The 12,881-nt window shown below is 35.6% G+C and overlaps 1 protein-coding gene across 1 annotated transcript in view; it reads left to right on the top strand.

Moving 5' to 3' along the window:
- Positions 1-7,055: 7,055 nt before the first annotated feature.
- Positions 7,056-12,881, top strand: part of SERINC1 (serine incorporator 1) — a 35,787-nt gene continuing 29,961 nt past the window's right edge. Inside the window, exon 1 of the mRNA XM_034990481.1 lies at positions 7,056-7,172. Coding sequence (XP_034846372.1) covers positions 7,134-7,172 — 39 coding nt within the window. The 5' untranslated portion in view covers positions 7,056-7,133. The remainder of the gene's footprint in view (positions 7,173-12,881) is intronic.

Raw genomic sequence — 12,881 nt, 5'->3', positions numbered from 1 at the left:
GAATTTTCCCATGAAAGGTTTCCCCATGCTCCAGAGAAACCTGACTCAGAATGTTCAATACCAAGATATATCCTAATGAAGTCACTGGACTTGGAATTAATAAAACAACACTTTGGAGATGAAGGCTAAAAAAATTAGGTTACTTATAAGAGGAAAAAAAAAATCAGACTGAGTTCAGACTTCTCCACAGAAACATTTAATTAACAATTGATACACACCTAAAAATATCCTTACAAAGAGAGAAAGTGATCCAGTAGTTTTATTTCTAGGCAAACTATTATACAAATACAAAGGCAAAAACAATTTAAAACAAGGAAGAACTCAAGGAATCTTCTTTTGAGAGTCCTTTCTTGGAGAATCCACAGAGAAGAACCTCACTAACTGAAAGATAACTTAAGAAACTACAGCAAAATACTGGAGTGAACACTGACTATATTTTACTATAGAACTAGTATTAAAATAAACAGAGCTGAGGCGGTCAGAAGAGAACATAAATGTTATATGCCCTCATGCCTTAGAAATAGCAAAATAACAAAAACTGAGGCAAGAGGATGAGGGAAGAAGTGTAAGAATGTTGATTGCTTCAGTTAAAACAGCAAATGATATCATTTAAAGCAAATCAAAAGAAAGTAGGAATAGTTATATAAATATCAGAGAAGGTGAATATTGGTATGATACAGCAGAATGAAGAAGGATTCAGTGTAATTAAAAAGTTATAATTGAAAAAGTTAATATAACCATAAACTTGAACATATCAAAGAAATACCTAACCACAAAGTAAAAACTATGAGAAATGCAAGAAAAAAGTGATTTAAAAACTTAATTATGGTGGGAGATTCAGCAGACCCCACTTACAACTGGATTTTTCCAGCAAATAAAAAATAAGGACAAAGGAATTAAATAATAGATATAATAACCCTAACTTAATAGATTTATGGATCTTTAAATTCCTCTAATAGATAATATACTTTTTCCTTTTCATGTCAGTATAACATCTAGAAAAACCAATCAGATGCTTGGTCATAAACTGAAAAAATAAACCAATAACATAAGCCAATAACATTAGAAAAGTTATAAGCCAATAATATTTGAAAAGTCTATTTGGAAACTAAGTAATATCATTACGGCTGAAAACATTCATATCAAAAAGGGAATTTTAAAGGAAATCATAACCTTTATATAATGCAGTGAAAGGGAGAACTTTCATACTATATCTACGAGAAATGGAAAATATTACTCAGGGAAAAATCTATTGCTTTAAATGTCTTCACTATTAAAATAAAATTATGAATAATAAAAGACATGTATTCATACTGGGAAATGTAAAATATTTGTAGAAAGAATAAATAATTGAAAAATGAAGAAATGGAAAGACAGGAGACTGGAGACATAGGCAGATGAGCTACATGGCACCTTCAACTTTATTCTTTAGACCAGGAATAAAAATGCAAATGACTTCAGAGTAATATTCATGCTTGAAGCAAATGCAACACATGAGACATTGTGAAGCCCACCGAGCAGGGGAAATTAAATATCTTTACCTCACCTAAAGATATTTAATTCTTTTGTTTTTCCTAACCACTTTGCAATTGTTTAAGTATTAGATATTATTGGTTATCCATCCAAAAGCCATTGTCTCCATTGTTCTTGACTACAGAGTAGAGCTGCCAGGTCTGACTGTTCAGGATAGGTACCACCATACAGGGGTTCCTCAACTAAGGAGGCATGATTTATAGCATACAAATTTTTATTAATAGGAACATATTTATTGTAGTATAAATATTATTGACTCTAGTGATGAGCAATTTGGATAATTATTTTCTACTATATTCTAATGAAGTATCTTATCCTACTAACTTTGTTTAAACTAATTTCAAATTGATGAGAATAAATGTCTATCTTAACAGAGTTGATATATATTATACTACTTCAATTTATGCAAGAGAAATGTTTCCAATAACTGAATATCCTTGGTGTGACTGCTCTTAAAATACTACATTATATTTAGCACTAGTTCCAAATACCTTTACAGCTTTCAGAATTTTTCTCTATATATTTATACTTATGCAAATATATAAATATATTTATGTAATATTATTTGCCAGTGGAGTCTTCTCAAAATTAAAAATTATTAATGACTAGTTAAGGTGTACAATGTCACAGGAAAGACTTTTGGACCTAGCAATCATTTCTACAGAAAACGAGATTGAAGCAAGTAAGCTTTGGCTCTCAAAAGAATTTTATTTCCTAGAAAAGAAGATGGGTAGTTATTTTATAGAAAATTAGTATCCTGGGGCACCTGGGTGGCTCAGTTAGTTAAGCATCCAACTCTTGATTTCAGCTCAGGTCATGATCTCAGGGTCCTGGGATCAAGCCCTATGTTGTGCTCGTGCTCAGCACAGTCTGCTTGAGATTCTCTTTCTCCCTCTCCCTCCTTCCCCCCTGTCCTCTAAATAAATAAATAAATAAATAAATAAATAAATAAATAAATAAAATATTTTTTAAAAATTTAGTATCCTACTGACTTAAGTTCCTAAATATTGTGAATAAAAATTCACATTTTCTATTTATTTATAGAAAACGGTATTTTAACTTTAATTTTTATTATTGAGAAGTTATACACTGAATTTTAAAAGTTTGCTTGAGAATGAAGCAGCTTCTAGATTTGAGGTGGCTTGGTAACAGAACTTTAATTTTGTTCAGGTTTGATCCAAGGTTATGTTCTTCAGGGCTCTATGTGGGAATGCTGATGAGTAAATCTATCATGGTATCTCCACTTCCTTTCTCAAGAATTGTTTAAAACAATTCTGATCTTGAGGCTGAAGAAGAATCTGATGGCAGGTGGGCAGGGCTTCTGGAAAATGCTTTCCTTCCTTGTCGAAAAGAGATGTTTGGTAAGGTGTAAAAGGAGGGTGCAGAGAATTTCTCTTTCTTTCAAAATTATCATACTTAAGTGCTTAAATCAAGCAATCCTAGAACTGCTCTGCCTCCAGGATAGATTCTAAATGCCTCCATTCTCACCTCCTGAAATGGGGTATTTGGTAAGATTTTAAAAAGAAACAAACATTCTCTTAACAAAATAATGCATGGGAGTTGTACTTTAATAAATTAGGTGAAAATTAAAAAACAGCAACCAAAAAAAAACCTCGGTTAGAATGAAGTCGGGAGGCCAGCAGGGGGGGCTCTTACACCTAGCACCAGTTATCAATTGCACACCCAACAGAAGAGATGGACCTTGCAAGTCCAAACTACTTTACTATCCCATCCAGAGAAAGGAAGATTTCTTCTTGCCCTGGCAACAGCCTAGCCAATGAAAAGCCACGATACTTCAAACTCCCAATTTACTCCAATGGACTTTAGGTTTATAACAGTCCCTCCCAACTATCCCCTTTCCTCTACACTCCTTTCCTTTGTTCTCCATACCTGGCTATGGTTTTGCTGCGGCTTGCTTGTCCTGGATTGCAGTTCTCTGCTATTCCTGAATAAACCCTTCTCTTGCTGACAAAATAACTGCAAGTTTTATTTTCAAGGTTAACAGTTAATACAAATTATAAAAAGGGCCTGTTTTGTCTTGTGGTTATTTACTTAGCAGGACCTGAAGCCCTTACCCTATTCTACCTTCAGTTCTATTGAGGAGAAAATTAGATGGAAACATTTGAGAGCCAGACAGAGGGTTTCAAAGATTAAGACACTATGGGGGTGGGGGGAGTTATTAAAGAAAAAGAAAACAAAAGAACAGTCCCTAATATCTAGAAGTAGTAGCTAATATTTATTTAGCACTTACCATGAGCCTGACACCTTTCTGTGCACTTTGCTTGTTTTCATTTAATTAACACAGCAACATTATGAAGAAGGTACTGTTACTCTCCCATCTTAAAGTTGAGGAATCTAAAGCACAAAAAATGAAATTTGCCCAAGATTACACAGCTAATTTGAGGTGGAGGTAGCATTTAAGCACAGGCATCCTTACTCCAGATTTAAGCATGTCTCTAAACACTTCTCTTTACTGACATTTAATCCAAGGTTGTGTCTATATGGAGATTCAATGGGAAAAGTCCATCTTCTGGACTCTATTTGTATGAGAGAGCTCCCTTTTTAAAGCATAATTTTCATGTTGTTATATTAGCCAACTCTTTGTTTTTCTTACTAAAGACTAACATTTGGGATTGCTGAACTGTGGTGCAGTGTCTAACCATGCCTGAATCAAAGCATTAGCCTAAATAATTATAAGAACTTAACAATTACCCTTCTTACAGTCTCTCAGATTTGATTTTTATGCAAAAATAATTAGATGAAACCAATTCAATGTCTGAAGTAAATTATAAACGTGGCTCACCTTATATTTCTGTTGGAAAGTGATGATTTAAACATTGCCTTAATAACATATTTAATAAGAATTCAAAAATCTGATAAATGCCTAAATAGAAATAGTTGGCCCCTTTCTACAGCATAATAACATTTTTTGGTGAATGATTGCTTGATTTTAATAGTTCTTCAATATATGATAACATTGTATTTTATCAACTCCTATGTGAGGTCAATAAATCCTTAACATATTTTAGCTAATTGTCCTTCAGAAGCAAAATGTTTTAGAAATGTCATTAGCCTTTCTTCAAGTAGTCACTCTAAATGATTATAAAATAGTATATTAAACACTGGAAACATTTTAATTCTCTACCCACTTCATTATTTACATGGTGAATATTTGCTTTTTTCCCTTGAATTTATATATGTTCTGCCTGAAATAAATATTATACTTTTGTATTCATCTACTTCACTGGTATAGACATATCTGGTTGTCATGGGAATTACCAATTTACATTTGGGGGAAAAAAAAACCTGTGTGGAAAGAAAATTGTTCATAGACTATCTTAATATTAAGGTAATAAATTAGGAGAATGTTTTACCTTTATTGTATATTGATTTTTATTTAAAAAAATCAAAATCTGTCTTCACTAACAAAAGCATGTCTTTAAGCAGGATACGGCCTCTTCCAATTCTAAGTTTATACTGACCCCTATAGGTATTTTGTCCTAATCTTTTCCTGGCTTATTCTTATAGAACATATGTTAAAATATTTAAACATGTTTACATTTAGAATTTAATTATGTTAGGATTAAAGTCATAACATACTTTTCATAGATCCTTTCTCTCCTTGTATTGTACAATATAAACTATGCATAAATTTTATTCATCCTTTAAGACAATCTATTTTGGGGGAAACTAGCTCGTATTGATTGTCTACAATAGGCTTACACTGTGCTATAATTTATAGGACCATGTGATATTATTTAATCCTCTCAACTCTTTAAGGTTGAAATATTACTAACAAGGATTCTGAGATTCTGAGAAGTCAAGTACCTTACTAAAGGTATTTTCACAACTTAGATTGAAAGCAGAATTTAAAATGCAGAACTTGAAAGGACAGGTGTGTCTATGACATTAACAATCGAAGTGAGAAGTTAAAAACTAAGTCAATAGTTTCTCCCCACTTGATAATTTTTCCAGTGTTAAGTTTTTTAGATCCATATTAAGGACTTGTAATTCTACAACATTTCTCTTTGGATATCTACCTCAATCGTATATCTTTGTTAAAATGACTTAAGTAGAACCATTTTAAAATGGAGCCAGAGCAGCCATTTCAGGGGAAATGGTTTTCACATCCAGTTTCTTGAAACTTTGAACTTGGCCAAACCATCAACATTCAAGAAGTCAGCAAGCAGGAGAATATTCTGTTTAGAAAAAGTGAACTTTTGCCTAGTGATCACTTCACCTGACCAATCAATGAGTGCAAATCCAGCCCTACTCGTCAGCACCAATGAACTTTTCTTTAAAACTATTTACCCAATCTTCCTCTTTTTTTCCCCATGAAAATCCTGTCAACCTCCTGAAATCTGGACACTATTTGGGATTCTACTTAAAACTGTGTACCTGAATTGCAATTCTTTGATTCCAGTTAAACGCTTTGCTTCTTGAACTAGTTTCTTGTTTTCAGGCTGACATCTTCAACTCCAACGGCAATGTAAGTTACTTTAAATTTTGCATCTCATCACTCTTGGTTTTTAAGCTTGCATTTTCACGTGCTGAGGGGTAACATTTCTGAGACTTCAAGTTCAACATGTCCAAACTAAACCCACTGTCTTTTACTGAATTCCATTCCTTCATTTTTGCTACTTACCATTTAATGGTCACAGTTCTAGATTCCTAGGTGTTACCTCACCTTCACCCATCTAATTTTTGTAAACTTAAATTATTAATGACAATGACTATTTCTAAGTTATTTCTGTGCACCAAACTGTTCTCCCAGAATATCTTTTATAAAAGAACTACAAGTTTGTGTACATTCCCTGGAGATGATCATTATCACTTAATTTGCAAGGATTCCAAATGTCTCCTGAACAGCTCATAACGTTCAATAAAACCAATGCTATATTTAAGTTTTTATAATCAGTATGTCTTTTTTACCTAATTAAAATTTTTTAACGTGCAAACTTCCCGTAACATCTTAATTGGGCAAGAAATGAAAATGCGTGTCAACAACAAAGAAGTGATAAAAAGAACTGTAAGTACCCAAACGAATGGAAATACCCCAATAAACTTGTCCCAGGCAGTGGCCTACAGGAATACCTGGGAATGTAAGTGGGGTGGAAAAGGACGCAAAAGTGTAAAAACGAGAAGTAAGTGGATGAACGGATGAACATTGAGAAAAAGAAGGCAATCCTCCAAAGCCGTCAGAAATTCTTCTAATAGACGAGGACAAAATCATCAACCACCACCTCAGCCTCTACTAAACCCAAATTCTAATAAACATTAAGTAATGGTGAGTTTTTCTCACATCGTTTCCTTAATGTGGCAAACTACGGTCAGGCTGCATTAGCCAGAAATTTCCGCCGGGGTGTTAGAGAGCTCCGCTCCGAAACCTGCCTCAAATTCCAAGAACGCGCACGCGCAATCTCAACACGACACCCTCCCCCACCCCACCCAACATGGGCCTCAAAGGAAGTGACGCAAAGCTGAGGGGCGGGGTGGGCTATGCGCCGGAAGTGGCTCGCAGATAGTAAATAAGGCCCGAAAGGGTGGAGAGGTGCTGTCTCCATCTTGTCGCCAGCGGCTGCTCCTGCGACGTTGCCGAGATGGGGAACGTCTTGGGACTGTGCTCCATGGCGAGCTGGGTAAGGAGGTTTTTAGTGACCTTCAGGGTGCTAAGCATAGGAGGCGAAGGAGAAGGGAACCCGAGCCGGGCTGGATGCAGTGCGTCGGTAACTTGGTACCCCACCCAACAGGGAGTGCCTTCCGTCCCCATTTTCTCCCTATCTCCCGTGGTCATGCCAACTCAGCTTTAGGGCCCTGAGTCTTGCTAAGAGCTGACAGCCGTGGCCGTGAGGAGCAGTGGAGATGGAAAGAAAACCCTGATGGGAGAAGCAAAGACAAGACAGCTGTAGTTTCCCTCCCCCAACCGTGTTTCGTGAGTAGCTTTCGTGAAAGCTACTCCATATTCTTCCAAGTCCCTTTTTGTTGTTGTTTTTTTCCTGTGTCTGCGTAGGCCGTCTCTAGAGAGGTTTTAGGCCCATTCCGTGGAGTACCCCATCTCTTCTCGTCCTGTTGCCAGCGACCTCAGAGTCTGCAGCACTGTCATCCTGGGAGGCATGTTGGCCTCTTTGTTCTGTCGGGCTGACTGCACTTAAACGCCCGCTATTTGGGACAGCCTGGCGGTAATATTTACTAATATTAGTAAATATTAGCTCTGTGGCTGGGTCCTCGACCTTCATGCTATGAAGAAATTACTGTATTTCTCAAGCAATAATATATGTATCTGTAAAAGCTGGTCAGTTCAATGGTATTACAAATCTTGTATCTTGACAAAAGTATGCTTCTGTAAACTGAAATTTCATGTTTAATTAGGTGTAGGTTGCATTTTAATTAGATAGCGTCTTTAGAGTGATACCATTTTTCATTATAGTGGTACAATTTCTTTATTCAGGTGGTGCAAATAAACTTCAGTTTAAGATAAGCCCCCCAAAATAGACAACATATTAACATTACAGTTAATAAAGTTATTTGTAATTTTGGGCGAGGTATTTGGGTTAAAATCATATTTCTTTAATCCATGATTTATAAATTCCACTTCTAACGCTTGTCTGATTTCCCAAATGACTCCATCATATACAGGAGTCAGAATTTTTATTATTTTACATACCTCACTTTTTTTAGAAAGTTCTGATATTGCTTGAACTGTGTTAAATTTTAATAAAATAATACCTGGAGGTTGTTACTTCAGAGATCATTCTCTTGATTATATCTCTTCTTGTAGTTGGACATGGAAACCAAGTATTTTTAATCTCAGTAAGAAAGTGGAGAATCCACTTGAGTCTGTTTAATACAAAAGAGGCACAGTGTAATAAATGTATTACAAAATAATAAATGTTAAAACATTGCTTTCATTTTTTTGGGGGGGAATGTGTGATTTGTGAAGTCAGATTTTGTCCATTTATCAAGTAGGCATGTTCTTTGTATATAGTAAAGACTTAAAAGGAGGGATTCATGTTTCCAGTTTTGTTCTCTCCAGAACCATGGTGAACACCTTTTTTGCCACAAGAATAATTATGGCTGGGGGGGAGAGGGTGTTAAGGATTTTTTAAATATATATGTGTTTTTTTATTTATTATTATTTTTTAAAGATTTTATTTATTTGTCAGCACAAGCAGGGGGAGCGGCAGGCAGAGCAGGCAGAGGGAGAAGCAGGCTCCCCGCTGAGCTAGGAGCCCGATGCAGGACAGGATTCCAGGACCCTGGGATCATGACCTGAGCTGAAGGCAGACATTTAACTGACTGAGCCACCCAGGCATCCCTATATTTATGTGTTTTAAATCAGAAAATCGCTTTAGTGAACAATATGGAAAATTATATTCCTATTAAAGTTCTTACAACTTAGTTCTTCAGCTTTATTAATAGACTAGAAAACTGATCAAATTGACACTGCATTTTAGTCACTGTTAATAACAAGGTATATTGGAAAGGTAGTAACAAGGAGGCAATTTTCTTATCCTCCAATAATTAGATCTCTGGCAGATAGACTAGGTGGCCAAGGTTGATCTTGTGTGCTAGATTATTGTGGCCGGTCTAGGAATTGACTCTGTAGTATGCAGTTCTAGTCATATTTTCCCCTTTCCTTCTTGGTACTTCTGTCTCCGTGAACTGTTCGATTTTGGTGTAGTTTGTTAGCAGCTGAAGGGGACGTTGCCTTGTAATATATGTCCATTTTTTCAACAGTCTTAATAGTCAGTATGTTTATTTACTTAAAGGTTTTGACAAATTCAAAACTTACTCAAATTTTCAAAAGTATTCAAGTCATTAAATTAGAACAGTTAAACCACATTTAAACAAATCTTATTTTTTACTCAGGTTTTTTGAGGCTTAATCTATTTCTGTAAAGTTTTTTTTCTGATTTATAAAACAGCTGTAGAAAATTTCTGAACTAGGAAAACACATAAAAGAAAAAATACATGTAGTACTGTTGTGCATTGGAGTTTTAATTTTTGAGCTTCTTTGCTAAGTGGCCTAGAATTAGATTGATCATAAATCTTGGTTCATGCGGCTGTCTCTTTGATCAGTGATTACATTAACCACTTAAATATCTGGATCTCCCACCTAATCCTGTAACTACATTACCAGAAATTTATGCCTACTTCAGTGCTTTCACCCCAATCTCAACAATGATATTAATTACTAGAATTGATTTTTTTGAATTATTGGGCTTTATATACAATAACTATCCCCTTTTTTTTGTCCAAGATACTTAATATACTTAAGAAGAAAGAGCTAGTGATTACTGCCTACCTATTTTGTGTCAGCCTCTGCTAGATTTTTATTTTTTAGTACAATGACTTGTCTTTGCAGAAATGATTCATAGGCACTGAACAGTCAAGCATAGCAGAGTACAAAGTTAAAATGTCACAAAAAAAATGCCACCACCAATAACATTCCTTCTCTCAATGTATATATACATGCATGGATGAATGGACAAAAATATATTTTAGGAATGGTAGCATGCTAAACATGTATTTTTAAACAAAGCATTAAATCTATTTTTTCCTGAGTTTAACAAAAGGAAAATAAAAATAAAGGAGCTGTTGAATGTTAAACATTTCTTCATCAGGAGAGTTTCCTAAAAAGATTCATCTAAGGAGATGTTTCTATAGCAGTGGTTCTCAACTGGGCACATTTGGCAATGTCTGCAGGCATTTTTTGCTGTCCATTTTGGGGTAAGAGGTGCTAATAGCATCTAGTAAGTAAAGGCCAGAGATACTACTAAACATTTTACACTGTACAGGATGGCCCCCAGCAACAAAGAATTTTTTGATCCAAGATGTCAGTAGTGCCAGGCTTGAGAAATTCTACTTCATCCTCTTCAATTGGCCAGAGCAAAAAATGAATGAAATAGTCTTATATATAATAGAGTAGACTGTTATATATATAATATGTAATAGACTGCTATAAATAGCAGTCTTAACTGCTCTTTAAAAAAGCTTTTAACGAATTCTATCTTTATCTCTACCTTCTGCCTCAGGGAGGCTACCTGGTGCCACCAGTTCTTGATCTGTTTGGGAATTCTACAAATTTTATTGCTTAACTTTTCCTTTGATGGCTTATAATTCAACTTTTTAGGCCTTAAAAGGTCAAAAAGAACAGGAGAAAAAATCCAGAAGTCTGACCTTTTAAGTTTATTCCTAAGTTTGTTCATTTTAAGTGTACTCCTAATTCCTTTATTTTTTTTTATTTTATTGGGAGCGTGGGTAAATTCACATATTTAGTCTGCCATCTTTAACCAGAATCTCTTTGTATATGTGTTATTTTTTATATGTGACCATTGTGTTTTATAACCATAATTATTCTAGTTGTTTAGTCTTAGAACTAAACAAGTCATTCTTGAAGTGTGTTTCATGGACCCTGTAGCATCAGCATACCAGGAGACTTACTGGAAACACTGACTAAGGCCCAGCACTCTGTTTTAATAAGCCCTCCAGGGGCGCCTGGGTGGCTCAGTCGTTAAGCGTCTGCCTTCAGCTCAGGTCATGATCCCAGGGTCCTGGGATCGAGTCCTGCTCCGGTCTCCCTGCTCCGTGGGAAGACTGCTGTTCCCTCTCCGACTCCCCCTGCTTGTGTTCCTGCTCTCGCTATCTCTCAGTCTGTCAAATAAATAAACTCTTGGAAAAAAAAAAAAAAAAAAAGCCCTCCAAGTGATTCCGATACCCGCTACATTTTGAGAACCACTGCTCTACACTTTAAGTGGTTTCAAACCTCAAAGCACTTTTTATTTTTTTTATTTTATTATTATTATTATTTTTTAAAGATTTTATTTATTTATTTGACAGAGAGAGACACAGCGAGAGAGGGAACACAAGCAGGGGGAGTGGGAGAGGGAGAAGCAGGCTTCCCGCGGAGCAGGGAGCCCGACGCGGGGCTCGATCCCAGGACCCTGGGACCATGACCTGAGCAGAAGGCAGACACTTAACGACTGAGCCACCCAGGCACCCCCTCAAAGCACTTTTTAACCATGGCTTCTCCCAGTTTTTTTTTTTTTTTTTAACTTAATGTCCTCTCCTAATTGACTAAGTTTTATAATCCTGATAGATTTTTGAAGAATTCATGGATGCTGAAATATTTATAAATTCTTTTATATATAAAACTATCTTTTACATTTCTGAGAGGCATTGTTTACCAGTTTAATAATATACCCATTTCCTTCAGAACTTAATAGTCTTTTCTATGAATCCTGTTTTGTCTAACACTGTGGTATCCACTCCCTCCCAACACATCTCACATGTTCTATTGACTTGTTTCCTCTGCCTGGATATCTGAAGAGTTTTTACTTCTCTTTGAAATTAACCAAATATGTCTGACTTTAAATCTTTTATCACATTTTTCATCTTTTGGGGCACCTGGGTTAAGTGTCTGCCTTTTGCTCAGGTCATGAGCCCAGGGTCCTGGGATTGGGCCCGGTGTCGGGCTCCCTGCTCGGTGGGGAGTCTGCTTCTCCCTCTGCCTCTCCCCTGGCTTGTGCCTCTCTCACTCACTCTCTCTCAAATAAATAAAATCTTTAAAAAACAAAAAAGAAAGAAAGAAAATAGTGTTCTTTTAGAAATACAGATTCACTTCTTCCTCTAAGGAAGTTTTTCTTGGATTCTATCTTTGAATGTCCTTTTTGTTTATTTAGAGGATTCTCTATTTTAAGGACACCAGTTAACCTTCATAATACATTGTCTTTGTTTTCCTTACATATTATTTTTCCATATTTTTGTCATTTTTTTAGTTGATATAATTTACCTGAAATTCACACTTTGTAATATACAGGTCTGTGAATTTTGAGAAATCCTTTAGTTATGTAACAGCTACAGAACAGTTAGCACCTTAAATTATGTCATCCTAATTCTTGGCAACCCCTGTTTTTTCTGTCTCCAGGGTTCGTTCTTTCCAGAAAGGCATATGAATAAATCATACAAAATATGGCCTTTTGAGTTTGGCTTTTTTTACTGAATATAATTCATTGAGATTTATTCATGTTGTGTGTATTAGTGGTTTGTTCCTTTTTATTTTTGTATAGTATTCCATTGCTTGGATAAACCACAACTTACTATCCATGCATCAGGTGAAGGGCATTTCCAGATTTTGGTGATAAAAATAGCTATAAGCATTCCATAAAGGTACCACAAAGGTTTTTTGTGTGACTCTTAAGTTCTCTTTTGCTTAGGTAAAATATCTAGCAGTGGAATTGCTGAGTAATATGACAAGCATACATTTGACTTGTAAGAAACTAGCAAGCTGGTTTCCAAGATAGCTGTACCAGTTTTCAATCCCAACAAAGAGAGTTGTTAGTACTTGGT

The sequence above is a fragment of the Mirounga leonina genome, unplaced genomic scaffold (assembly GCF_011800145.1).
Source record: "Mirounga leonina isolate KUSES-001 unplaced genomic scaffold, KU_Mleo_1.0 Mir_53, whole genome shotgun sequence".
Taxonomy (NCBI): Eukaryota; Metazoa; Chordata; class Mammalia; order Carnivora; family Phocidae; genus Mirounga; species Mirounga leonina.
This window is presented reverse-complemented; position numbering and strand designations above follow the sequence as displayed.